The 26,376-nt window shown below is 47.0% G+C and overlaps 1 protein-coding gene across 1 annotated transcript in view; it reads left to right on the top strand.

Annotated features, from left to right (window-relative positions):
* The window catches only part of LOC110496602 (potassium voltage-gated channel subfamily KQT member 4-like), a 129,505-nt gene that overhangs the window by 87,664 nt on the left and 15,465 nt on the right, over positions 1-26,376 (top strand). Inside the window, exons 3-10 of the mRNA XM_021572588.2 lie at positions 8,016-8,142; positions 10,099-10,274; positions 11,142-11,267; positions 11,479-11,589; positions 11,695-11,790; positions 11,975-12,063; positions 14,662-14,787; positions 25,341-25,573. Coding sequence (XP_021428263.1) covers positions 8,016-8,142; positions 10,099-10,274; positions 11,142-11,267; positions 11,479-11,589; positions 11,695-11,790; positions 11,975-12,063; positions 14,662-14,787; positions 25,341-25,573 — 1,084 coding nt within the window. The remainder of the gene's footprint in view (positions 1-8,015; positions 8,143-10,098; positions 10,275-11,141; positions 11,268-11,478; positions 11,590-11,694; positions 11,791-11,974; positions 12,064-14,661; positions 14,788-25,340; positions 25,574-26,376) is intronic.

Below are 26,376 nucleotides of genomic sequence, written 5' to 3'. Positions count from 1 at the left end.
ATTGGTGGTAGAAAGAGTAGACCAAGGCGCAGCGTGGAAAGTGTTCATGATTTCAATTTTTAAAAACACTCAAACAAAATTGAAACATCACCGTTCTGTCAGGCAACAGTAACTAAACAGAAAACAAGATCCCACAACCTAATGGTGGGAAAAAGGTCTGCCTAAGTATGATCCCCAATCAGAGACAACGATAGACAGCTGCCTTTGATTGGGAACCATACTCTGTCAAAAACAAAGAAACAGAAAACATAGAATTTCCCACCCGAGTCACACACTGACCTAACCAAACATAGAGAATAATAAGGATCTCTAAAGTCAGAGTGTGACATGTACTGTTTACAACTGTTGTATTTTGTGCACGTGACAAATAAACTTTGATTTGATCAATGAATTTGATTGACACTATTAAGACATTACTTAATCAGATTGAATATACTACAAAAAACAGTTTTTTGTGCTAACTGCCAAGCAATACATGTTTAAGCCAACAAACTGTCCTGTCTACAAATGTGATCAGTATTGTGGTGAAAGTCCTACTCCTGTAACGGCGTTCTTCGTTTGTTGGAAGAGAGGACCGAAATGCAGCGTGGTGGTTACTCATGTTCTTTAATGAATGAATGACGATACATGAAATAACTAAATGAATACGAAAACAACAAACGGAACGTGAAACCTAATACAGCCTATCTGGTGAACACTACACAAAGACAGGAACAATCACCCACAAACACACAGTGAAACCCAGGCTACCTAAGTATGATTCTCAATCAGAGACAACTAATGACACCTGCCTCTGATTGAGAACCATACTAGGCCGAAAACATAGAACTGCCCCAAAACATAGAAAAACAAACATAGACTACCCACCCAACTCACGCCCTGACCATACTAAATAACTACAAAAACAACGGAAATAGAGGTCAGAACGTGACAGTACCCCCCCCCAAAGGTGCGGACTCCGGCCGCAAAACCTTGACCTATAGGGGAGGGTCTGGGTGGGCGTCTGTCCGCGGTGGCGGCTCTGGCGCGGGACGCGGACCCCACTTCACCATTGTCTTAGTCCGCCTTATTGTCCGCCTCCGTGGCCTTCTCACCATGACCACCCCTCTCAATGACCCCACTGGACAGAGGGGCTGCTCGGGACAGAGGGGCAGCTCGGGACAGAGGTGAAGCAGCTGCTCGGGACAGAGGGACAACTGCTCGGGACAAAGGGGCGATAGCAGCTCGGGACAGAGGGGCGATAGCAGCTCGGGACAGAGGGGCGATAGCAGCTCGGGACAGAGGGGCGATGGCTGCTCTGGACAGAGGGACAGCTGCTCGGGACAGAGGGGCAGCTGCTCGGGACAGAGGGGCGGCAGCAGCTTGGGACAGAGGGGCGACAGCTGCTCTGGACAGAGGGGCAGCTGCTCGGGCGGCCCCTGGCTGACTGACGGCACTGGCGGCCCCTGGCTTACTGGCGGCACTGGCGGCCCCTGGCTTACTGGCGGCCCCTGGCTGACTGGCGGCCCCTGGCTGACTGGCGGCACTGGCGGCCCCTGGCTGACTGGCGGCACTGGCGGCCCCTGGCTGACTGGCGGCACTGGCGGCCCCTGGCTGACTGGCGGCACTGGCGGCCCCTGGCTGACTGGCGGCACTGGCGGCCCCTGGCTGACTGGCGGCACTGGCGGCCCCTGGCTGACGGGCGGCACTGGCGGCCCCTGGCTGACGGGCGGCACTGGCGGCCCCTGGCAGACGGGCGGCACTGGCGGCCCCTGGCAGACGGGCGGCACTGGCGGCTCCTGGCAGACGGGCGGCACTGGCGGCGCTGGGCAGACGGGCGGCACTGGCGGCGCTGGGCAGACGGGAAGCTCAGCTGGCGCTGGGCAGACGGGAAGCTCAGCTGGCGCTGGGCAGACGGGAAGCTCAGCTGGCGCTGGGCAGACGGGAAGCTCAGCTGGCGCTGGGCAGACGGGAAGCTCCGGCAACGCTGGAGAAACGGAAGGCCCTGGTAGCGCCGGAGAGGCGGGAGACTCCGGCAGCGGCGCCGGACAGGCGGGAGGCTCCGGCAGAGGCGCCGGACAGGCGGGAGGCTCCGGCAGAGGCGCCGGACAGGCGGGAGGCTCCGGCAGAGGCGCCGGACAGGCGGGAGGCTCCGGCAGAGGCGCCGGACAGGCGGGAGGCTCCGGCAGAGGCGCCGGACAGGCGGGAGGCTCCGGCAGAGGCACCGGACAGGCGGGAGGCTCCGGCAGAGGCGCCGGATAGGCGGGAGGCTCCGGCAGCGCTGGAGAGGAGAGAGCCCCTGCAAGGATGGGCCGGAGAGACAGCCTGGTACGGGGAGCTGCCACCGGAGGGCTGGTGCGTGGAGGTGGTGATGGATAGACCGGGCCGTGCAGGCGCACTGGAGCTCTTGAGCACCGAGCCTGCCCAACCTTACCCGGTTGAATGGTCCCGGTCGCCCTGCCAGTGCGGCGAGGTGGAATAGCCCGCACTGGGCTATGCAGGCGAACCGGGGACACCGTGCGCAAGGCTGGTGCCATGTAAGCCGGCCCAAGGAGACGCACTGGAGACCAGATGCGTAGAGCCGGCTTCATGGCACTTGGCTCGATGCCCACTCTAGCCCGGCCGATACGCGGAGCTGGAATGTACCGCACCGGGCTGTGCACCCGCACTGGGGACACCGTGCGCTCCACAGCATAACACGGTGCCTGCCCGGTCTCTCTAGCCCCCCGGTAACCACAGGAAGTTGGCTCAGGTCTCCTACCTGGCGTAGCCATACTCCCTGTTAGCCCCCCCCCAAGAAATTTTTGGGGCTGACTCCCGGGCTTCCTTGCCAACCGTGTTCCCTCATATCGCCGGCTCCTCTCTCCGACTGCCTCTGCTCTCCTCGCTGCCTCCACCTGTTCCCATGGAAGGCGATCCTTTCCCGCCAGGATCTCCTCCCATGTGTAGCAACCCTTGCCGTCCAACACATCATCCCAAGTCCATTCCTCCTTGTGCCGCTGTTGCCCGTTACCACGCCGCTTGGTCCTGTTGCGGTGGGTGATTCTGTAACGGCGTTCTTCGTTTGTTGGAAGAGAGGACCGAAATGCAGCGTGGTGGTTACTCATGTTCTTTAATGAATGAATGACGATACATGAAATAACTAAATGAATACGAAAACAACAAACGGAACGTGAAACCTAATACAGCCTATCTGGTGAACACTACACAAAGACAGGAACAATCACCCACAAACACACAGTGAAACCCAGGCTACCTAAGTATGATTCTCAATCAGAGACAACTAATGACACCTGCCTCTGATTGAGAACCATACTAGGCCGAAAACATAGAACTGCCCCAAAACATAGAAAAACAAACATAGACTACCCACCCAACTCACGCCCTGACCATACTAAATAACTACAAAAACAACGGAAATAGAGGTCAGAACGTGACAACTCCAAACTTACAAAGTATATACTTTTTACTCCATACATTTTCCCTGACACCCAAAAGTACTCATTGCATTTTGAATGCTTAGCAGGACAGGAAAATGGTCCAATTCACACACTTATCAACAGAACATCCCTGGTCATCTCTACTATCTCTGATCTGGCAGACTGACTAAACACAACATGCTTTATTTGTAAATTATGTCTGAGTTTTGGAGTGTGCCCCTGGCTTTCCGTAAATACAAATTTATAAAATGGTGCTGTCTGGTTTGCTTGATATAAGGAATTTGAAATTTTACTTTTACCTTTGATTCTTAAGTATATTTAAAAACAAATACTTTTACTCAAGTAGTATTTTACTGGGTGACTTTCAAGGTGTCTTTACTTTTACTCATGTATGACAATTTGGTACTTTTTTCAGCACTGGACACACACACACACACACACACACACACACACACACACACACACACACACACACACACACACACACACACACACACACACACACACACACACACACACACACACACACACACATACACTACTCCTGTCACAGTACCTGTGGCTACCGAGTCTGCTCTCTCTCACTCTGTGTGTGTGTGTGTCCAGTGCTGAAAAAAGTATGCATCGGTACTGCTTGCAGCGCGGTAGCAGAGAGAACAGTCTATGACTTGAGTGGCTGGAGTCTTTGACATTTTTAGGGCCTTCCTCTGACACCTCCGTTTCTTACACTGCTGTTCCTCCGCGGGACAACACACACACACTCAGCGACAGGCGTGACGGCAATTAGAATCAGACACACACACACACACACTCTTCCTCTTTCTCTACATGTGCGGATACACACACACACACACACACTGACAAAAACACACCACACACACAAAAACACACACACAAACCGCTCATGGTCACCAATTGTCATCCATCTCACTGTGATGATGTGTGTGTGTGTGTCTGATTCTGCGTGCCGTCACGCCTGCCACTGAGTGTGTGTGTGTTGTCTAGCAGAGGAACAGCAGTGTAAGAAACGGTGGTGTAAGCAGGCGAGAGGACTTATTGTTGACTATGCAAGAAATCCCAGACATGATCCACTAATCCTAACAGCCATCCTATAATCACTTCCTCCTCTTTTAACTTTAGAAGGAGGTAATGGAGGATGGCTTTCTGCTTCTGCTCTCTCCCTCTGCCTCTCTCTCTTTCTGCTTTTACTTTTGCTCTCTCGCTCAACCCCCTCATCTCCCTTTCTCTTTTATATCTCTCTCACCCTCTCTTTCTCTCTATCTCTCTCTCTCCCTCTTACCCTCCAATATCTCTCTTAGTTGCTCTCTCCTTTTTGCCCTCGCCCCTTCTCTCTTACAGTTATTTAATGGTCAGACCCTCTCTCTCTCAGTCTCCCTCTACAGGAGGCTGTAATAATCAGGGTGTTCTCTCTCTGTCTCCCCCTACAGGAGGCTGTAATAATCATGTTGTTCTCTCTCTGTCTCCCCCTACAGGAGGCTGTAATAATCATGTTGTTCTCTCTCAGTCTCCCCCTACAGGAGGCTGTAATAATCATGGTGTTCTCTCTGTCTCCCCCTACAGGAGGCGGTAATAATCATGGTGTTCTCTCTCAGTCTCCCCCTACAGGAGGCTGTAATAATCAGGGTGTTCTCTCTGTCTCCCCCTACAGGAGGTGGTAATAATCAGGGTGTTCTCTCTCTGTCTCCCCCTACAGGAGGCTGTAATAATCATGTTGTTCTCTCTCTGTCTCCCCCTACAGGAGGCTGTAATAATCATGTTGTTCTCTCTCTGTCTCCCCCTACAGGAGGCTGTAATAATCATGGTGTTCTCTCTCAGTCTCCCCCTACAGGAGGCTGTAATAATCATGTTGTTCTCTCTCTGTCTCCCCCTACAGGAGGCTGTAATAATCAGGGTGTTCTCTCTCAGTCTCACCCTACAGGAGGCTGTAATAATCATGGTGTTCTCTCTCAGTCTCCCTCTACAGGAGGCTGTAATAATCATGGTGTTCTCTCTGTCTCCCCCTACAGGAGGCTGTAATAATCATGGTGTTCTCTCTCAGTCTCCCCCTACAGGAGGCTGTAATAATCGTGATGTTCTCTCTCTCAGTCTCCCCCTACAGGAGGCTGTAATAATCGTGATGTTCTCTCTCAGTCTCCCCCTACAGGAGGCTGTAATAATCGTGATGTTCTCTCTCTGTCTCCCCCTACAGGAGGCTGTAATAATTGTGATGTTCTCTCTGTCTCCCCCTACAGGAGGCTGTAATAATCGTGATGTTCTCTCTGTCTCCCCCTACAGGAGGCTGTAATAATCATGGTGTTCTCTCTCAGTCTCCCTCTACAGGAGGCTGTAATAATCGTGATGTTCTCTCTGTCTCCCTTTACAGGAGGCTGTAATAATCATGATGTTCTCTCTCTGTCTCCCTCTACAGGAGGCTGTAATAATCATGGTGTTCTCTCTGTCTCCCTCTACAGGAGGCTGTAATAATCATGGTGTTCTGTCTCTCTGTCTCCCTCTACAGGAGGCTGTAATAATCATGGTGTTCTCTGTCTCCCTCTACAGGAGGCTGTAATAATCATGGTGTTCTCTCTATCTGTCTCCCTCTACAGGAGGCTGTAATAATCATGGTGTTCTCTCAGTCTCCCTCTACAGGAGGCTGTAATAATCATGGTGTTCTCTCTATCTGTCTCCCTCTACAGGAGGCTGTAATAATCATGGTGTTCTCTCAGTCTCCCTCTACAGGAGGCTGTAATAATCATGGTGTTCTCTCTATCTGTCTCCCTCTACAGGAGGCTGTAATAATCATGGTGTTCTCTCTCAGTCCCCCCCTACAGGAGGCTGTAATAATCGTGGTGTTCTCTGTCTCCCTCTACAGGAGGCTGTAATAATCATGGTGTTCTCTCTATCTGTCTCCCTCTACAGGAGGCTGTAATATTCATGGTGTTCTCTCAGTCTCCCTCTACAGGAGGCTGTAATAATCATGGTGTTCTCTCTATCTGTCTCCCTCTACAGGAGGCTGTAATAATCATGGTGTTCTCTCAGTCTCCCTCTACAGGAGGCTGTAATAATCCTGCTGTTCTCTCTCTCTGTCTCCCTCTACAGGAGGCTGTAATAATCATGGTGTTCTCTCTCAGTCCCCCCCTACAGGAGGCTGTAATAATCGTGGTGTTCTCTCTATCTGTCTCCATCTACAGGAGGCTGTAATAATCATGGTGTTCTCTCTATCTGTCTCCCTCTACAGGAGGCTGTAATAATCATGGTGTTCTCTCTCAGTCCCCCCCTACAGGAGGCTGTAATAATCGTGGTGTTCTCTGTCTCCCTCTACAGGAGGCTGTAATAATCATGGTGTTCTCTCTATCTGTCTCCCTCTACAGGAGGCTGTAATATTCATGGTGTTCTCTCAGTCTCCCTCTACAGGAGGCTGTAATAATCATGGTGTTCTCTCTATCTGTCTCCCTCTACAGGAGGCTGTAATAATCATGGTGTTCTCTCAGTCTCCCTCTACAGGAGGCTGTAATAATCCTGCTGTTCTCTCTCTCTGTCTCCCTCTACAGGAGGCTGTAATAATCATGGTGTTCTCTCTCAGTCCCCCCCTACAGGAGGCTGTAATAATCGTGGTGTTCTCTCTATCTGTCTCCATCTACAGGAGGCTGTAATAATCAGGGTGTTCTCTCTATCTGTCTCCCTCTACAGGAGGCTGTAATAATCAGGGTGTTCTCTCTATCTGTCTCCCTCTACAGGAACCTGTAATAATCATGGTGTTCTCGCTCTCTGTCTCCCCCTACAGGAGGCTGTAAAGATCATGGTGTTCTCGCTCTCTGTCTCCCCCTACAGGAGGCTGTAATAATCATGGTGTTCTCTCTATCTGTCTCCCTCTACAGGAGGCTGTAATGATCATGGTGTTCTCTATCTGTCTCCCTCTACAGGAGGCTGTAATAATCATGGTGTTCTCTCTCAGTCTCCCCCTACAGGAGGCTGTAATAATCATGGTGTTCTCTCAGTCTCCCTCTACAGGAGGCTGTATTAATTGTGATGTTCTCTCTCTCAGTCTCCCCCTACAGGAGGCTGTAATAATCGTGATGTTCTCTCTGTCTCCCTCTACAGGAGTTTGTAATAATCGTGATGTTCTCTCTCTCAGTCTCTCTCTACAGGAGGCTGTAATAATCGTGATGTTCTCTCTGTCTCCCCCTACAGGAGGCTGTAATAATCGTGATGTTCTCTCTATCTGTCGTCCCCTACAGGAGTTTGTAATAATCGTGATGTTCTCTCTCTGTCTCCCCCTACAGGAGGCTGTAATAATTGTGATGTTCTCTCTGTCTCCCCCTACAGGAGGCTGTAATAATCGTGATGTTCTCTCTGTCTCCCCCTACAGGAGGCTGTAATAATCGTGATGTTCTCTCTGTCTCCCCCTACAGGAGGCTGTAATAATCGTGATGTTCTCTCTCTCAGTCTCCCTCTACAGGAGGCTGTAATAATCGTGATGTTCTCTCTCTCTGTCTCCCCCTACAGGAGGCTGTAATAATCGTGATGTTCTCTCTGTCTCCCCCTACAGGAGGCTGTAATAATCGTGATGTTCTCTCTATCTGTCGTCCCCTACAGGAGTTTGTAATGATCGTGGTGTTTGGTCTGGAATACGTTGTGAGGGTTTGGGCGTCCGGCTGCTGCTGTCGCTACAGAGGATGGCAGGGGAGACTACGCTTCGCCAGGAAACCCTTCTGCATCATAGGCAAGACCCTGTGTTTGTGTTTATCTGTGTATGCAAGTGTGTGTCTGTTCACCTACAAGTTAATGTTTATCAGGTTTTTCTTTACTCATGTTCACACTGGGTTGATTGGTTGATTGCATTTATTTGTTAATAAAAAGTAGCAGTCTGCTCCAGCCAGAGACAACATTACATACATCCAGTGAGCAATAGCTAATGGATAGCCTTACCGAGGCTGAGCGTGTGTACTGAATATGCACGTGTGTGTGCTGATTGTGTATGTGCGTGTACATATCCATGCAGTGTAGCTTCAATACCCCCCCCTCTCTCCTATCTTTCTTTTGTCTTTCTCCTCTTCTTTTTCTTTCCCTTCTTCTCTTTCTTCCCCCTCTTCTTTCTTCCCCTTCTTCTTTCTTCCCCTTCTTCTCTTTCTTCCCCCTCTACTCTTTCTTCCCCCTCTTCTTTCTTCCCCTTCTTCTTTCTTCCCCCTCTTCTCTTTCTTCCCCTTCTTCCCCCTCTACTCTTTCTTCCCCCTCTACTCTTTCTTCCCCCTCTACTCTTTCTTCCCCCTCTTCTTTCTTCCCCTTCTTCTCTTTCTTCCCCCTCTACTCTTTCTTCCCCCTCTACTCTTTCTTCCTCCTCTACTCTTTCTTCCCCCTCTACTCTTTCTTCCCCCTCTTCTCTTTCTTCCCCCTCTTCTCTTTCTTCCCCCTCTTCTCTTTCTTCCCCCTCTTCTCTTTCTTCCCTCTCTTCTCTTTCTTCTCCCGCTTCTCTTTCTTCCCCTTCTTCTCTTTCTTCCCCCTCTACTCTTTCTTCCCCCTCTACTCTTTCTTCCCCCTCTACTCTTTCTTCCCCCTCTACTCTTTCTTCCCCCTCTTCTCTTTCTTCCCCCTCTTCTTTCTTCCAGTTCTTCTCTTTCTTCCCCCTCTACTTTTTCTTCCCCCTCTACTCTTTCTTCCCCCTCTTCTCTTTCTTCCCCCTCTTCTCTTTCTTCCCCCTCTACTCTTTCTTCCCCCTCTACTCTTTCTTCCCCCTCTTCTCTTTCTTCCCCCTCTTCTCTTTCTTCCCCCTCTTCTCTTTCTTCCCCTTCTTCTCTTTCTTCCCCCTCTACTCTTTCTTCCCCCTCTACTCTTTCTTCCCCCTCTACTCTTTCTTCCCACTCTACTCTTTCTTCCCCCTCTTCTCTTTCTTCCCCCTCTTCTTTCTTCCCCTTCTTCTCTTTCTTCCCCCTCTTCTCTTTCTTCCCCCTCTACTCTTTCTTCCCCTTCTTATCTTTCTTCCCCTTCTTATCTTTCTTCCCCTTCTTATCTTTCTTCCCCCTCTTCTCTTTCTTCCCCCTCTACTCTTTCTTCCCCCTCTACTCTTTCTTCCCCCTCTACTCTTTCTTCCCCCTCTACTCTTTCTTCCCCCTCTACTCTTTCTTTCCCCTCTACTCTTTCTTCCCCCTCTAATCTTTCTTCCCCCTCTACTCTTTTTCCCCCTCTTCTCTTTCTTCCCCCTCTACTTTTTCTTCCCCCTCTACTCTTTCTTCCCTCTACTCTTTCTTCCCCCTCTACTCTTTCTTCCCCCTCTACTCTTTCTTCCCCTTCTTATCTTTCTTCCCCTTCTTATCTTTCTTCCCCCTCTACTCTTTCTTCCCCCTCTACTCTTTCTTCCCCCTCTACTCTTTCTTCCCCCTCTACTCTTTCTTCCCCTTCTTATCTTTCTTCCCCCTCTTCTCTTTCTTCCCCCTCTACTCTTTATTTCCCCTCTTCTCTTTCTTCCCCCTCTACTCTTTATTTCCCCTCTTCTCTTTCTTCCCCCTCTCCTCTTTCTTCCCCCTCTACTCTTTCTTCCCCCTCTTCTTTCTTCCCCTTCTTATCTTTCTTCCCCCTCTACTCTTTCTTCCCCCTCTACTCTTTCTTCCCCCTCTACTCTTTTTCCCCCTCTTCTCTTTCTTTCTTTCCCCTCTTCTCTTTTTTCCCCTTCTTCCCTCCATAGACTTCATAGTGTTTGTGGTGTCCTTGGCGGTGATCGCAGCGGGGACCCAGGGGAACGTCTTTGCCACCTCTGCCCTGCGCAGCATGCGGTTCCTCCAGATCCTCCGGATGGTACGCATGGACAGACGAGGAGGCACCTGGAAACTACTGGGCTCTGTGGTCTACGCCCACAGCAAGGTGGACACACACACACACAGACACACGATGGTGATGATGATGATGATTATGATGGAAACAACCAGGATTAGTGATATGCAGTCAAAGCTAAATGAGGGTGTGAATAAGAGACTGTACGACCACCAGGACACACACACACACACACACACACACACACACACACACACACACGCGCACACGCACACACACACCTGGTTCAGTTTAGTGGAAAACAGCTGAGCTCAGCAATGTGTTGTCCCGTAGTTAGGGTGACTGACCTCAGAAACCATTTCCCACTTGGACTGCTCTAGTTTGTCAATTAGAATGACCACTCTGCAATTTTGCTGTTGCTGTTTCAAACACACGCACGGATACACAAAAAACAAAACACACACACACTGTCCAGCCATGATGAGGCTGGTGATGATAGTCATGCTGATGGATTGGGATGTGTCAGCAAGGCAACAGACCTCAACAATACTGAGTTGGCTATGCATAACTAAAACCAACCCAGAGGCCAGATATGAAGATGATGATGGTCCTGCTCTCTAATGTCTGGCATTTATTGATTCATCTTAATTAATGTTAATGATGGTTTGGAAGATAATGATAATGACTACCTCTCTCTCTTTCTCTCTCTCTCTCTTCCACTCTCTCTCTCTTTCTTTCTCTCTGTATCTCTCTCGGTTTCTCTCTCTCTCTGTTTCTCTCTCTCTCACGCTTTCTTTCTTTCTCCCTACTCTTTCTCTCTCGCTCCCCTTTCTCACTCTTTCTCTCTCGCTCCCCTTTCTCTCTCTCCCTCTCTCTCTCTCTCTCCCTCTTTCTTTCTCTCTCCCTACCTCTCTCTTTCTCCCCACTCTCTCTCCCCCTTCTCTCTCTGTCTCTCAGGAGCTGATTACAGCGTGGTACATTGGTTTCCTGGTCCTGATCTTTGCCTCCTTCCTGGTCTACCTGGCAGAGAAAGACGTCAACACAGAGTTCAACACCTACGCAGACTCCCTCTGGTGGGGAACGGTCAGTACTGCTTAGACCACACAGACCCATTGGGTACAAATGTCCCTCTCTACAATTTAACACTCACCAATAAATAACAAGGCATCTCTTTTACCCTGCATTCATTATAAATCAATACCCTGTGTGTGTATATGTGTGTGTGTGTGTTTGCTTGCATGCGTGTGTGTGTGAGTGTGTGTGTGTGTATATGTGTGTGTGTTTCTACACCCAGATAACTCTCACCACCATCGGCTACGGTGACAAGACACCCCGCACCTGGTTGGGGAGACTTCTGGCTGCCGGCTTCGCTCTCCTGGGCGTGTCCTTCTTCGCCCTTCCTGCCGTGAGTCCTTCTCATTGGTCCACATCACTGTCAGTTCCCTTTCCGGCCAATCAGGTTTGGTCTCATGCCTCTGGCCCTCCCTCTGACCTCTGACCTCTCTCTCAGGGTATCCTGGGGTCAGGCTTTGCCCTAAAGGTGCAGGAGCAGCACAGACAGAAGCACTTTGAGAAGAGGAGGACTCCTGCTGCCAGCCTTATACAGGTGACCACAGATAGCCTCCAATCAATCTGGCAAAGGACAGAATAGGTGCTAACAACTGAACCCAGCAACACATTCAGGATGTTTTGCTGTAAGATTGGATTATTTTATTTTGTGGCTAAATGTGTGTGTGTGTTTCTATTTATGTGTGTGTGTGTGTGTGTGTGTGTGTGTGTGTGTTTTCCAGGCTGCGTGGCGTCTGTACTCTACTGATGCTCAGCACTCCTACCTGACAGCCACATGGTACTTTTATGACAGCATGCTTCCATCCTTCAGGTAGGTACTCCTCTCCTCTCCAACAATGCTGCTGTTATGTGTTGCTACTGATCGACCCATGGATTTAACCATCCCCACTGTACCCATTTGTCTATCATTAGTGTCATTAAAAGGATGAAATGTTTGTTCAGGTAGATGTGACTTAGAATAGCAAGCGTACCTTTCCTAAAAGAATGTGGGTTTGAACGTCAACTGACACGGCTAACCGGTTGAACATAGAGAGAGCATTGTAGGGAGATTATGAGAGGCTGTACAGATGAATTATAGGAACTAGGAGAAACACATTTAACCTTATTCATAGACATGGTAGACATGAAACACACATGCATATATACACCACAAGAGGTTGTTGGCACCTTAATTGGGGAGGACGGGCTCGTGGTAATGGCTGGAGCGGAATAGGTGGAATGGTATCAAATACAGTGCCTTTGCGAAAGTATTCGGCCCCCTTGAACTTTGCAACCTTTTGCCACATTTCAGGCTTCAAACATAAAGATGTAAAACTGTATTTTTTTGTGAAGAATCAACAACAAGTGGGACACAATCATGAAGTGGAACGACATTTATTGGATATTTCAAACTTTTTTAACAGATCAAAAACTGAAAAATTGGGCGTGCAAAATTATTCAGCCCCTTTACTTTCAGTGCAGCAAACTCTCTCCAGAAGTTCAGTGAGGATCTCTGAATGATCCAATGTTGACCTAAATGACTAATGATGATAAATACAATCCACCTGTGTGTAAATAAGTCTCTGTATAAATGTACCTGCACTGTGATAGTCTCAGAGGTCCGTCAAAAGCGCAGAGAGCATCATGAAGAACAAGGAACACACCAGGCAGGTCCGAGATACTGTTGTGAAGAAGTTTAAAGCCGGATTTGGATACAAAAAGATTTCCCAAGCTTTAAACATCCCAAGGAGCACTGTGCAAGCGATAATATTGAAATGGAAGGAGTATCAGACCACTGCAAATCTACCAAGACCTGGCCGTCCCTCTAAACTTTCAGCTCATACAAGGAGAAGACTGATCAGAGATGCAGCCAAGAGGCCCATGATCACTCTGGATGAACTGCAGAGATCTACAGCTGAGGTGGGAGACTCTGTCCATAGGACAACAATCAGTCGTATATTGCACAAATCTGGCCTTTATGGAAGAGTGGCAAGAAGAAAGCCATTTCTTAAAGATATCCATAAAAAGTGTTGTTTAAAGTTTGCCACAAGCCACCTGGGAGACACACCAAACATGTGGAAGAAGGTGCTCTGGTCAGATGAAACCAAAATTGAACTTTTTGGCAACAATGCAAAACGTTATGTTTGGCGTAAAAGCAACACAGCTCATCACCCTGAACACACCATCCCCACTGTCAAACATGGTGGTGGCAGCATCATGGTTTGGGCCTGCTTTTCTTCAGCAGGGACAGTGAAGATGGTTAAAATTGCTGGGAAGATGGATGGAGCCAAATACAGGACCATTCTGGAAGAAAACCTGATGGAGTCTGCAAAAGACCTGAGACTGGGACGGAGATTTGTCTTCCAACAAGACAACGATCCAAAACATAAAGCAAAATCTACAATGGAATGGTTCAAAAATAAACATATCCAGGTGTTAGAATGGCCAAGTCAAAGTCCAGACCTGAATCCAATCGAGAATCTGTGGAAAGAACTGAAAACTGCTGTTCACAAATGCTCTCCATCCAACCTCACTGAGCTCGAGTTGTTTTGCAAGGAGGAATGGGAAAAAATGTCAGTCTCTCGATGTGCAAAACTGATAGAGACATACCCCAAGCGACTTACAGCTGTAATCGCAGCAAAAGGTGGCGCTACAAAATATTAACTTAAGGGGGCTGAATAATTTTGCACGCCCAATTTTTCAGTTTTTGATTTGTTAAAAAAGTTTGAAATATCCAATAAATGTCGTTCCACTTCATGATTGTGTCCCACTTGTTGTTGATTCTTCACAAAAAAATACAGTTTTATATCTTTATGTTTGAAGCCTGAAATGTGGCAAAAGGTCACAAAGTTCAAGGGGGCCGAATACTTTCGCAAGGCACTGTACATAAAACATATGGTTTGATGCCATTCCATTTACTCTGTTCCAGCCATTGTTATGAGCCGTCTTCCCCTCAGCAGCCTCCACTGATGCACACATGCACAAAGATGAGCACTATCCCAGCTATTGAGCTGGTTCTACCAGTAGTGGCATGGACATTCTATCCTCCTGATCTAAAATGGTGGGCTGCACTTTCATTCATTTTTGTAAGTTACTACACGTTTCTCCAAGCCTCCAAATACCACCGTTGTTTGTTTCTTAAGATTATGTTGTCCTATTTTAAGTATTTATATATTAATTTCACAAATTTTGTTTGGTTAAAAAGAGGGGCTTTCATGACTTGTGTCTTTTTTGCTTCTTAGCTCTGTGTCCAGTAACAAGCAAAAGTGTGTTGATGGCGCATTCCTATTTCTGACTTGATTTTGATGAATTACATAGGAGTGATCCCCCTCTCTTTAATGTTTTGACTCTTAATTTGACCCTTTTTATGAGTTGTTGTTTTGTCCTTTCTTTCTTTCATTTGTTTTCCTATTTGGGCACGTGGGGTCAGAGAACTGACGCTACTGTTCAGTCACCTTCAGCGACGGCGTAGCGCCAAGAAGGTCCTTCACAACTCCCACCACACCCTGCTGTCTGGGCTACGGCCCTACAGCTCCCCCTACCTGTCAGGGGACAGGTACGCACCACGCAACACACGCAGATACATCAACACACTGATACACGACACACCAATATATAGATACACCCCATACACACACAAACAAACCGTCACCTTCAGTCACAGTCACACACAATTGAACAACATTGTGGTATTCTGTTCAGTACATTGTGGTATTCTGTTCAGTACATTGTGGTATTCTGTTCAGTACATTGTGTTATTCTGTTCAGTACATTGTGGTATTCTGTTCAGTACATTGTGGTATTCTGTTCAGTACATTGTGGTATTCTGTTCAGTATATTGTGGTATTCCGTTCAGTATATTGTGGTATTCCGTTCAGTACATTGTGGTATTCCGTTCAGTACATTGTGGTATTCCTTTCAGTACATTGTGGTATTCCGTTCAGTACATTGTGGTATTCCTTTCAGTACATTGTGGTATTCTGTTCAGTACATTAGGCCCTGTTATTTTGATCAGCATTTGTGTCATTAATCATCTAATAAATAATCCACTGGATAAAATGACTGTGGTTCACCATAGGATACCGCAGGTTTTTACTCCTTATATCATCAAACTGGTTTATGCTATAAGGAGCATGCTGGCTGTTCTCTGGTCTGTGTTTCCTGTGTGGATGTGCTGTTGTGTATCTAACCACCTGTCACTGATCTCAGACCTGTTTGTAATTAACAGCACCGCCTGCTCCCTCCCTGCCACTCATTGTCTTTCCTCGTCTGATTCATCCTCATGTCAACTCCATCACCTTCATCCATTCATCCTCTCTCTCTTCCATCATCCCTCTCTCTTCCATGCCATCCCTCCATCAACCCTGTTCTCAGGAAGGCAGAAGTCCCTTGCAGGTTTGTTCTCGTCTTCTGAATGTGTGTATCTCTGCATTCTCTCTGACACATCGAGCTAGGAAGTGGTGCTGTGATCGTATAGGCATGGTTCCAACATGCTAGGAAGTGATGCTGTGATCGTATAGGCATGGTTCCAACATGCTAGGAGGTGGTGCTGTGATCGTATAGGCACGGTTCCAACATGCTAGGAAGTGGTGCTGTGATCGTACAGGCACGGTTCCAACATGCTAGGAAGCAGTGCTGTGATCGTACAGGCACGGTTCCAACATGCTAGGAAGTGGTGCTGTGATCGTATAGGCACGGTTCCAACATGCTAGGAAGTGGTGCTGTGATCGTATAGGCACAGTTCCAACATGCTAGGAAGTGGTGCTGTGATCGTACAGGCATGGTTCCAACATGCTAGGAAGTGGTGCTGTGATCGTACAGGCATGGTTCCAACATGCTAGGAAGTGGTGCTGTGATCGTACAGGCACGGTTCCAACATGCTAGGAAGTGGTGCTGTGATCGTACAGGCATGGTTCCAACATGCTAGGAACTGGTGCTGTGATCGTACAGGCACGGTTCCAACATGCTAGGAAGCGGTGCTGTGATCGTACAGGCACGGTTCCAACATGCTAGGAAGCGGTGCTGTGATCGTACAGGCACGGTTCCAACATGCTAGGAAGTGGTGCTGTGATCGTACAGGCACGGTTCCAACATGCTAGGAAGTGGTGCTGTGATCGTACAGGCACGGTTCCAACATGCTAGGAAGTGGTGCTGTGATCGTACAGGCATGGTTCCAACATGGCAGTAGAAAAACCGTAGAGCACAACCCAGCATGACGGCATACATACAATAACATGCCATGCCATTTTCCAAGGTATATGTTTGGTCTTGTCAATATGAACCGGTGATATTTTTTCATACTGTAGATTAAATAGTACTGCATGTACATAAAGACATTAATAACACACATTGAAGGCAGTGTGCCTTCCAAGTCAAGAAGACAATGGATAGGTGTGGAGCTAATTACTTAGACATTCTGGAAAGGCTGCAGTCTAATCATGGACATACTGAAGTGAACTGCTTCCTATGCATGCACTCTGCCTACACGACATCCCCAACTCAACACACTCCGTTCACACATCGCTACTCCTTACCTCCCTCCTCAATGGGGTGCTTGTCAATAAATTGACATGGCTTGCTTTCTTTGCCTCCTTTCCTTTGTCTAGTCTGGTCTGAAAACAAAGGAAGTGTAGGGGAAAACAATATGTTGGGGGCCAACAGGGACACATGCTTTCACTTGGTAATCCTTAAGCGTGAAAGGAGACTAGGAAAGGAAGCCATTTTAGACTGATGAGAGGCAGTACTGGGCTTCCACTCCACTTCACCCTGTCCTCTACTTTTCTTCACCTCCCTCCTCCCATCTTTACCTTTATGATCTCACTACCTCTGTACACCTCTCCTCTCCTCCTCCTCTTCCTCACCTCTCCTCCTCTCCTCTACTTCTCTCCTCCTCTCCATTCTCACCACCTCTCCTCCTCTTCCTCTCCTCTTCCTCACCTCTCCTCCTCTTCCTCACCTCTCCTCCTCTCCTCTACTTCTCTCCTCCTCTCCATTCTCACCACCTCTCCTCCTCTTCCTCTCCTCTCCTCTTTTTCCTCCTCTTCCACTTCTCTCCTCCTCTCTCCTCTCCTTCTCATCACCACCACCTCTCCTCCTCTTCCTTTCCTCCTCTTCCTCACATCCTCTTCTCCCCTCCTCCTCTCTCCTCCTCATCATCACCACCTCTCCTCCTCTTCCTCTCCTCTTCTCCTTTTCTCCTCTTCCTCTCCTCCTCTCTCCTCCTCTTCCTCACCTCTCCTCCTCTACCTTTCCTCCTCTTCCTCACTTCCTCTTTTCCTCTCCCCCTCTCGCCTCTCCTCCACTTCCTCACCTCTCCTCATCCTCACCTCATTTTCTCCTCTTCCTCGCTTTCTCTTCTCTTCTTCTCCTCTGCACCCCTCACCTGCTCTTCCTCTCTTCCTCTTCTCCTCCTCTTCCTCACCCACCCTTCCTCTCCTCCTCTTCTTCTCCTCTGCACCCCTCACCTGGCCTCTCCTCTCTCTTCCTCTTCTCCTCTTCCTCACCTTATCTCCCTCTGCCTTGTGTGTCTCCTCAGTCAGCTCGTTTCTAAAAAGCGGAGTCTCTTCCGGATTCACATTGGCCGCAAACAGCAGAGGTATCCACGGTGATAAGCCTGTGCACGGGGCACGTCAGCACACCCACCCCCCCATCTCCCTTTCTCACTCTGCCTGAGGGTCCCAAAGCCTTCTGGCCCAGTGCAGTGTGTGTGTGTCTCTGTAAATGTTCTACTTTTGAGTAAAAAGTTGGTTTTAGCCTCTTCATTGAGCATAGTGGGAAGACACTTGCCATTGCCGATGGTACTCAGGCTAGAAATGACTGACATTTGGTATATTTGATATGAAATCAAATCAAATCAAAATGTATTTGTCACATGTGCCAAATACAAGTGTAGACCTTATCATGAAATGCATACTTACAAGCCCTTAACCAACAGTGTAGACCTTACTGTGAAATGCTTACTTACAAGCCCTTAACCAACAGTGTAGACCTTACTGTGAAATGCTTACTTACAAGCCCTTAACCAACAGTGTAGACCTTACTGTGAAATGCTTACTTACAAGCCCTTAACCAACAGTGTAGACCTTACCGTGAAATGCTTACTTACAAGCCCTTAACCAACAGTGTAGACCTTACCGTGAAATGCTTACTTACAAGCCCTTAACCAACAGTGTAGACCTTACCGTGAAATGCTTACTTACAAGCCCTTAACCAACAGTGTAGACCTTACTGTGAAATGCTTACTTACAAGCCCTTAACCAACAGTGTAGACCTTATCATGAAATGCTTACTTACAAGCCCTTAACCAACAGTGTAGACCTTACCGTGGAATGCTTACTTACAAGCCCTTAACCAACAGTGTAGACCTTACCGTGAAATGCTTACTTACAAGCCCTTAACCAACAGTGTAGACCTTATCATGAAATGCTTACTTACAAGCCCTTTACAAGCCCTTAACCAACAGTGTAGACCTTACCATGAAATGCTTACTTACAAGCCCTTAACCAACAGTGTAGACCTTATCATGAAATGCTTACTTACAAGCCCTTAACCAACAGTGTAGACCTTAGTGAAATGCTTACTTACAAGCCCTTTACAAGCCCTTAACCAACAGTGTAGACCTTACCGTGGAATGCTTACTTACAAGCCCTTAACCAACAGTGTAGACCTTAGTGAAATGCCTACTTACAAGCCCTTAACCAACAGTGCAGTTCAAGAAGTTAAGAAAATATTTACCGAATAAACTAAAGTAAAAATAATAAAATGTAACACAATAACATAACAATAACGAGGCTATATACAGAGGGTATGGGTACCGAGTAACTGCGCGGGGGTACAGGTTAGAGGTCATTTGTACATGTAGGTAGGGGTGAAGTGACTATGCATAGATAATAAACAGTCGGCAGCAGCAGTGTACAAAACAAATGGAGAGAGGGGGGGGGTACCCATTTAATTAATTGTTCAGCAGTCTTATGACTTGGGGGTAGAAGCTGTTAAGGAGCCTTTTGGTCCTAGACTTGGCGCTCCGGGACCGCTTGCTGTGCGGTAGCAGAGAAACAGTCTATGACTTGGGTGACGGAAGTCTCTGACATTTTTATGTGCTTTCCTCCGACACCACCTATTACATAGGTCCTGGATTGCAAGAAGCTTGGCCCCAGTGATGTACTGGGCGGGACGCACTACCCTCTGTAGTGCCTTACGGTCAGAAGCCGAGCAGTTTCCATACCAGGTGGTGATGCAACTAGTCAGGATGCTCTTGATGGTGCAGCTGTTGAACTTTTTGAGGATCTGGGGACCCATGCCAAATCTTTTCAGTCTCCTGAGGGGGAAAAGGTTTTGTCGTGCTCTCTTTACAACTGTCCACCATAAATGGTCCACCATATTGGACCATAATAGGTCGTTGTTGATGTGGACACCAAGGATCTTGAAACTCTCGACCCGCTCCACTGATGTTATTGGGTTCGGCTTTTCCTGTAGTCCCCGATCAGCTCCTTTGTCTTGCTCACATTGATGGAGAGGTTGTTGTCCTGGCACCACACTGCCAGTTCTCTGACCTCCTCCCTATAAGCTGTCCCATCGTTGTCGGTGATCAGGCCTACCACTGTTGTGTCGTCAGCAAACTTAAGGATGGTGTTGGAGTTGTGTTTGGCCACGCAGTCGTGGGTGAACAGGGAGTACAGGAGGGGACTAACTACACACCCCTGAGGGGCCCCAGTGTTGAGGATCAGCGTGGCAGACGTGTTGTTGCCTACCCTTACCACCTGTGGGTGGCCAGTCAGGAAGTCCAGGATCCAGTGTTTAGTGTTTAGACCCAGGGTCCTTAGCTTAGTGATGAGCTTTGTGGGAACTATAGTGTTGAACGCTGATTTGTAGTCAATGAAAAGCATTCTCACATAGGTATTCCTATGTAGGGCAGTGTGGAGTGCGATTGAGATTGCGTCATCTGTGGATCAGTGGGGGCGGTTGGTATCCAGGAGGATGCTGTTGATGTGAGCAATGACCAGCCTTTCAAAGCACTTCATGGCTACTGACGTGGGTGGTAATTATTTAGGGAGGTTACCTTCACTTCCTTGGGCACAGAGACTATGGTGGTCTGCTTGAAACATGTACGTATTACAGACTCAGTCCGGGAGAGGTTGAAAATGTCAGTGAAGACACTTGCCATTTGGTCTGCGCATGCTTTGAGTACGCATCCTGGTAATCCTTCTGGCCCCGCAGTTTTGTTAATGTTGACATGTTTAAAGGTCTTGCTCACATCGGCTACCGAGAGCGTTATCACACAATCATCCAGAACAGCTGGTGCTCTCGTGCATGCTTCAGTGTTGCTTGCCTCGAAGCGAGCATAAAAGGTATTTAGCTCTGGGTAGCTCGCGTCTGGGTTTCCCTTTGTAGTCCTTAATAGTTTATTTAAGCCCTGCAACATCTGATGAGCATCTTAGCCGGTATAGTAGGATTCAATCTTAATCCTGCATTGACACTTTGCTTGTTTGATGGTTTGTCTGAGGGCATAGCGGGATTTCTTATAGGCGTTCAGATTAGTGTCCCGCTCCTTGAAGCTTCAGCTCTAGCCTTTGGCTCGATGCGGATGTTGCCTGTAATCCATGGCTTCTGGTTGGAATATGTATGTACGGTCACTGTGTGAACGACGTCGTCGATGCACTTGTTGATGAAGCTGATGACTGAGGTGGTATACTCCTCAATGCCATTGGATGAATCCCAAAACATATTCCAGTCTGTGCTGTTTTGCTAAAACAGTCCTGTAGCCTAGCATCTGCATCATCTGACCTCTTCTGTATTGAGCGAGTCACTGGTATTTCCTGCTTTAGTTTTTGCTTGTAAGCATGAGCAATCAGCAATCAAAATGATAGAATTATGGTCAGATTTGCCAAATGGAGGGCGGGGGAGAGCTTTGTATGCATCTCTGTTTGTGGAGTGAAGGTGGTCTGGGGTTTTTTGTCCTCTGGTTGCACATGTGACATGCTGGTAAAAATGTGGTAAAACTGATTGAAGTTTGCCTGCATTAAAGTCTCCGGCCCCTAGGAGTGCCGCTTCTGGGTGAGCATTTTCTTGTTTGCTTATGGCCTTATAGAGTTGGTTGAGTGTGGTCTTAGGTGGTAAATAGAAGGCTACAAATAGTATAGATGAGAACTCTCTTGGTAGATAGTGTGGTCTACAGCTTATCATACGATACTCGACCTCAGGCGAGTAATACCTTGAGACTTCTTTAATATTAGACATTGCGCACCGGCTGTTATTGACAAAAAGACACACACCCCCAACTCTCGTCTTACCAGACGTAGCTTCTCTGTTCTGCCGGTTCATTAACCTTTCTAGCGCAGGGGTTGCGCAGCGGAACACCTCGACAACATTCCGCTGAAAAGGCAGTGCGCGAAATTCAAAAATATATTTTTTTAAATTTGTGACTTTCACACATTAACAGGTCCAATACAGCAAATGAAAGATACACATCTTGTTAATCTACCCATCGTGTCCGATTTAAAAAATGCTTCACAGATAAAGCACAACATATGATTGTTAGATCACCGCCATAATAATGTGCATATTTATATCCAAAAATCTCAGTTTACATTGGCGCTTTACGTGCAGTAATGTTTTGGTTCCAAAACATCAGGTGATTTTGCAGAAATACTAATAATAAACATTGATAAAAGATACTAGTGTTATTCACAGAATTAAAATAGACTTCTCCTTAATGCAACCGCTGTGTCAGATTTTTTTTTTTTATTACTGAAAAAGCATAATCTGAGAACGGCGCTCAGAACCCGAAACAGCCAGAGGAATAGCCACCATTTTGGAATCAACAAAGTTAGAAACAACACCATAAATATTCACTGACCTTTGATGATCTTCATCAGAAGGCACTCCCAGGAATCCCAGTTCGACAATAAATGACTGATTTGTTCCATCATTTATGTCCAAATAGCCACTTGTTGTTAGCGTGTTCAGCCCAGTAATCCATCTTCATGAGGCACGAGCATTTCATCCAGACAAAAACTCCAAAAGTTCTGTTACAGTCCCTTAGAAACATGTCAAACGATGTATGGAATCAATCGTGAGGATGTTTTTAACATAAAACATCAATAATGTTCCAACCGGAGAATTCCTTTGTCTTCAGAAAGGCACTGGAACGAGAGGTAACTCTGTCGGGAGCGCGCGTCATAAGACCAAGGCTCTCTGCCAGACCACTGACTCAAACAGCACTCATGAGCCCCTCCTATATAGTATTTTTATTTATCCATTATTTTACCAGGTAAGTTGACTGAGAACACATTCTCATTTGCAGCAACAACCTGGGGAATAGTTACAGGGGAAATGAGCCAATTGTAAACTGGGGATTATTAGGTGACCGTGATGGTTTGAGGGCCAGACTGGTAATTTAGCCAGGACACCAGGGTTAACACCCCAGTCTTACGATAAGTGCCATGAGATCTTTAATGACCTAAGAGAGTCAGGACACCCGTTTAACATCCCATCCGAAAGATGGCACCCTACACAGGGAATTGGGATATTTTTTTTAGACCAGAGGAAAGAGTGCCTCCTACTGGTCCTCCAACACCACTTCCAGCAGCATCTGGTCTCCCATCCAGGAACTGACCAGGACCAACTCTGCTTAGCTTCGGAAGCAAGCCAGCAGTGGTATGCAGGGTGGTATGCTGCTGGCTTGCTGCTAGTAGAATCCTCAAACCAGTTTCAAAAGACAGTTGACATCTAGTGGAAGCCGTAGGAAGTGCAACCTCATCCATATCTCAATGTGTACTCGGTAGGCCAAGCTAAGAAAAACTACATGAGTTCTGTTATACTCACAGACATCATTCAAACAATTTTGGAAACTACAGAGTGTTTTCTATCCAATACTAATATGAATATATTAGCATCTGGGACAGAGTAGGAGGCAGTTCACTCTGGGCATGCTATTCATCCAAAAGTGAAAATGCTGCCCCCTATCCCAAAAAGGTTAAAACATTCCTCCAGCTCCAAATGATCCATGTTGTCGTTCAGCCATGACTCGGTGAAACACAAGATATTACAGTTCTTAATGTCCCGTTGGTAGGATAATTGTAATCGTAGGTTAAACATTTTATTTTCCAATGATTGCATGGTAGCAAGTATAACTGAAGGCAGTGGGAGTTCACCTACGGATTCTCAAAAGGCAGCCCGAACTGCGTCTTCTTTTCTTTACGAAAATGACGGGGATCTGGGCCAGTTCCCGGGACAGCAGTATATCCTTCTTGTCGGACTCGTTAAAGGAGAAAGATTCTTCCAGTTAGTGGTGAGTAATCCCATTTCTGATGGCCATAAGTTATTTTTGGTCATAAGAGATGGTAGCAGCAACATTATGTACGAAATAAGTTAAAAAATAAGTTACAAACAACGCAAAAAAATTAACAAAATAGCCCAATTGGTTACGGGAATGTAAAACGTCAGCCATCCTCTTCGGCACCATCTTGTCCAACTGATATTCACATTTTGTAATTGATCTTTGAGAATGGGAAACATACACTGCTCTGGCGTAGAAATCTTTGACTGAGCTTTTACTGTGTGAGAGAATGATGGGGTGTTCTGTTCAGAGCATAACTCTGTTAACCATTACCAGTTATCTTGCCTGGTTTTACATTGTTTTTGGTGAACTAGGGGACACATTAAACCATGCGTTGTTTATTGGAGAACAAAGGATGTTTCATGGTTCATGTGGATCTAATGTCAGCATTGGCCTTCTCTCACACTTACAGATTTGACAGACTTTTTAAAATACTATATTTGATATTTTGAACAGAAGGTTGTTCCAAAGATCAAATATTTAGAAAGTCACGCATGCTGTTCTCTTAATACAGTTGCATGACCATTAATTGTTAAGTGCACATTTTTCATGCATGTTTTCTTTGATCAATCGTGCTCTGTGGTGATTTCTGGGGAGAGGATTCAAATGGGCATGCATGCAATGCAATCACATGCGTGTTGTACTTTTGCAAATCTTATCCACTTAACCCAGACAAAAAAATGTCTCTCCCCAAATAGAGTTTTCCCTTTCCTCTGCTAAAATGTTTCTCTTATACTTGCATACTTGCTCAGTATACCGTGCATGTCTTTGGAGGACTCAGCTGTATTCAGCCTCACTTATTTACTTTCCCCCCCAAAGGGCTAACAGTAATTCAACATCTTACTCTGTCCACCCTCCCCTTCTAGGTCAACCTGAGCATTTTAGCTCCAACATATGAAATGCTATTTCCCCTAATGCTCTTTCAGCTATTTAAATATTAACTTAAATGGCAGGCCAGCGCACAAACAAGGAGTATCTCGGCATAAACTACAGGCGCAAACTACAGGCGTAAACAACAACATGTTTCTAATCGTTCGCTGATGTGTGATGTTGGAAATACTTTGTGACGTTAACATGAGTATACGTCCCAGATGACATCGAGGAGTTATTGTGTTGCCCCCCCACCCACTGATAGTCAGCCAGACAGCCAGCCAGTCAGCCAACCATTCAGTAAGTCAGCCAGTCAGCCAGTTAGCCAACCATTTAGTAAGCCAGTCAGTCAGCCTGCCAGCCAGTCAGCCAGTCAGCCAACCATTCAGTAAGTCAGCCAGTCAGCCAGTTAGCCAACCATTTAGTAAGCCAGTCAGTCAGCCTGCCAGCCAGTCAGTCAACCAGTGAGTAAGTAAGTAATTCTGTCATTCAGCCAGTCAACCAGTCAGCCAGTCAGTCAGTCAGTCAGTCTGTCTCTCCATCACGTCTGTAATCTCCCAGTCTGAATATCTGTCTCTGTTGTTCTCTCTGTCTGCTTTGTTGGTCACTGACTCAGCTCGGTGTGACTGTTTAATGTTTAATGGTAGTCAGTAGCTACACTATCTAGTGTACTGCTGTCTGTACCTGCTAGCTAACATATTCTAACTACCTGGGATTGCTCCTCTGCTGATTGGCTAAACTCAGGGTCTAAAACAACTGTATCATCCACTGGACACTATGGACCGACAGTCATGAGATAAATCACACAACAGAACTCTAAGGATTTCCTAAGTGGCAGATAATAGTGGTAGTTAATTCAATAAACATGTGGACACAGGTAAATTGTTCCTTCATTGTTCCAGCAGCAGCAAAATAGGTTTTCGAGACCGGATGCGGATGAACAACTCTCGGTCGTCCCAGGCGATCCGGAACAAGGCGTCTCCACTGCCTCCCGGGACGAGTTTCCGCCAGTCGCCCAGCACGGAGAATGTCCCAGAAGCCACCAGTCCCGGGAAGGTGCAGAAGAGCTGGAGCTTCAATGACCGCACGCGGTTCCGCACCTCTCTACGGCTCAAACCCAGACCTCCTGCAGACGGTGGGAATTAGGACTTAACTCACTCTCACCTGCATGCGGGGTCTGAAATGATTGACACCCCCTTGATAAAGATGAGCAAAAATGACTATACAAAATGACTAACTACTATTGCTCAGAGAAAGAGATTTTGTTTAACAAGCAATACTTTTTCTCTCAAAAAGGTAAGGGTCAAAATTGACACACCTATTTTCAAAATGTTGATTTTTGTGTCCAATTAACCAGTTCTCTGTGGATTCTGATATGTGCTTGGGGTTAGTGTCTTGCTGGAAGATCCACTTGCACAACCGCTGGTGTGCATGGCCTAAGAGCTCTGTTTTTATGTCATCCAACAAATGTAAATGCCTGGAGTTTGCTAAATGACATTGGCACTTGGATTGGAACCTGTGCTTTGGTCAGATGACATGAAAATAAAGCTCTTTGGCGACACAAACCAGTGGTCGGTTTGGCATCGAAATGAGAATGCATGAGCAGAAAAGAACCTCATACCTACTGTAAAATATGGTAGTGGATCTTTGATGTTATGGGGCTATTTTGATTCCACTGGTCCTGGGTCACTTGTTAAGGTCAACGGCGTCATTAACTTTACCCAGTACCTGGATATTTTGCCAGGAGGCTGAAACTTGGCCACAAGTGGGTCTTCCTGCAAGACAATAACCCCAAGCACACATCAAAATTCACAAAGAAATTGGCAACAAAAAAATCAACATTTTGAAATGGCCATCTCAGTCTCCGGACTTAGACCCCATTGAAAACCTGTGGTTTATATTGAAGAGGGCCGTCCATAAGAGCAGATGAAGGATATC

This window comes from Oncorhynchus mykiss, chromosome 18 (genome assembly GCF_013265735.2).
Source record: "Oncorhynchus mykiss isolate Arlee chromosome 18, USDA_OmykA_1.1, whole genome shotgun sequence".
NCBI classification, from domain to species: domain Eukaryota; kingdom Metazoa; phylum Chordata; class Actinopteri; order Salmoniformes; family Salmonidae; genus Oncorhynchus; species Oncorhynchus mykiss.
This window is presented reverse-complemented; position numbering and strand designations above follow the sequence as displayed.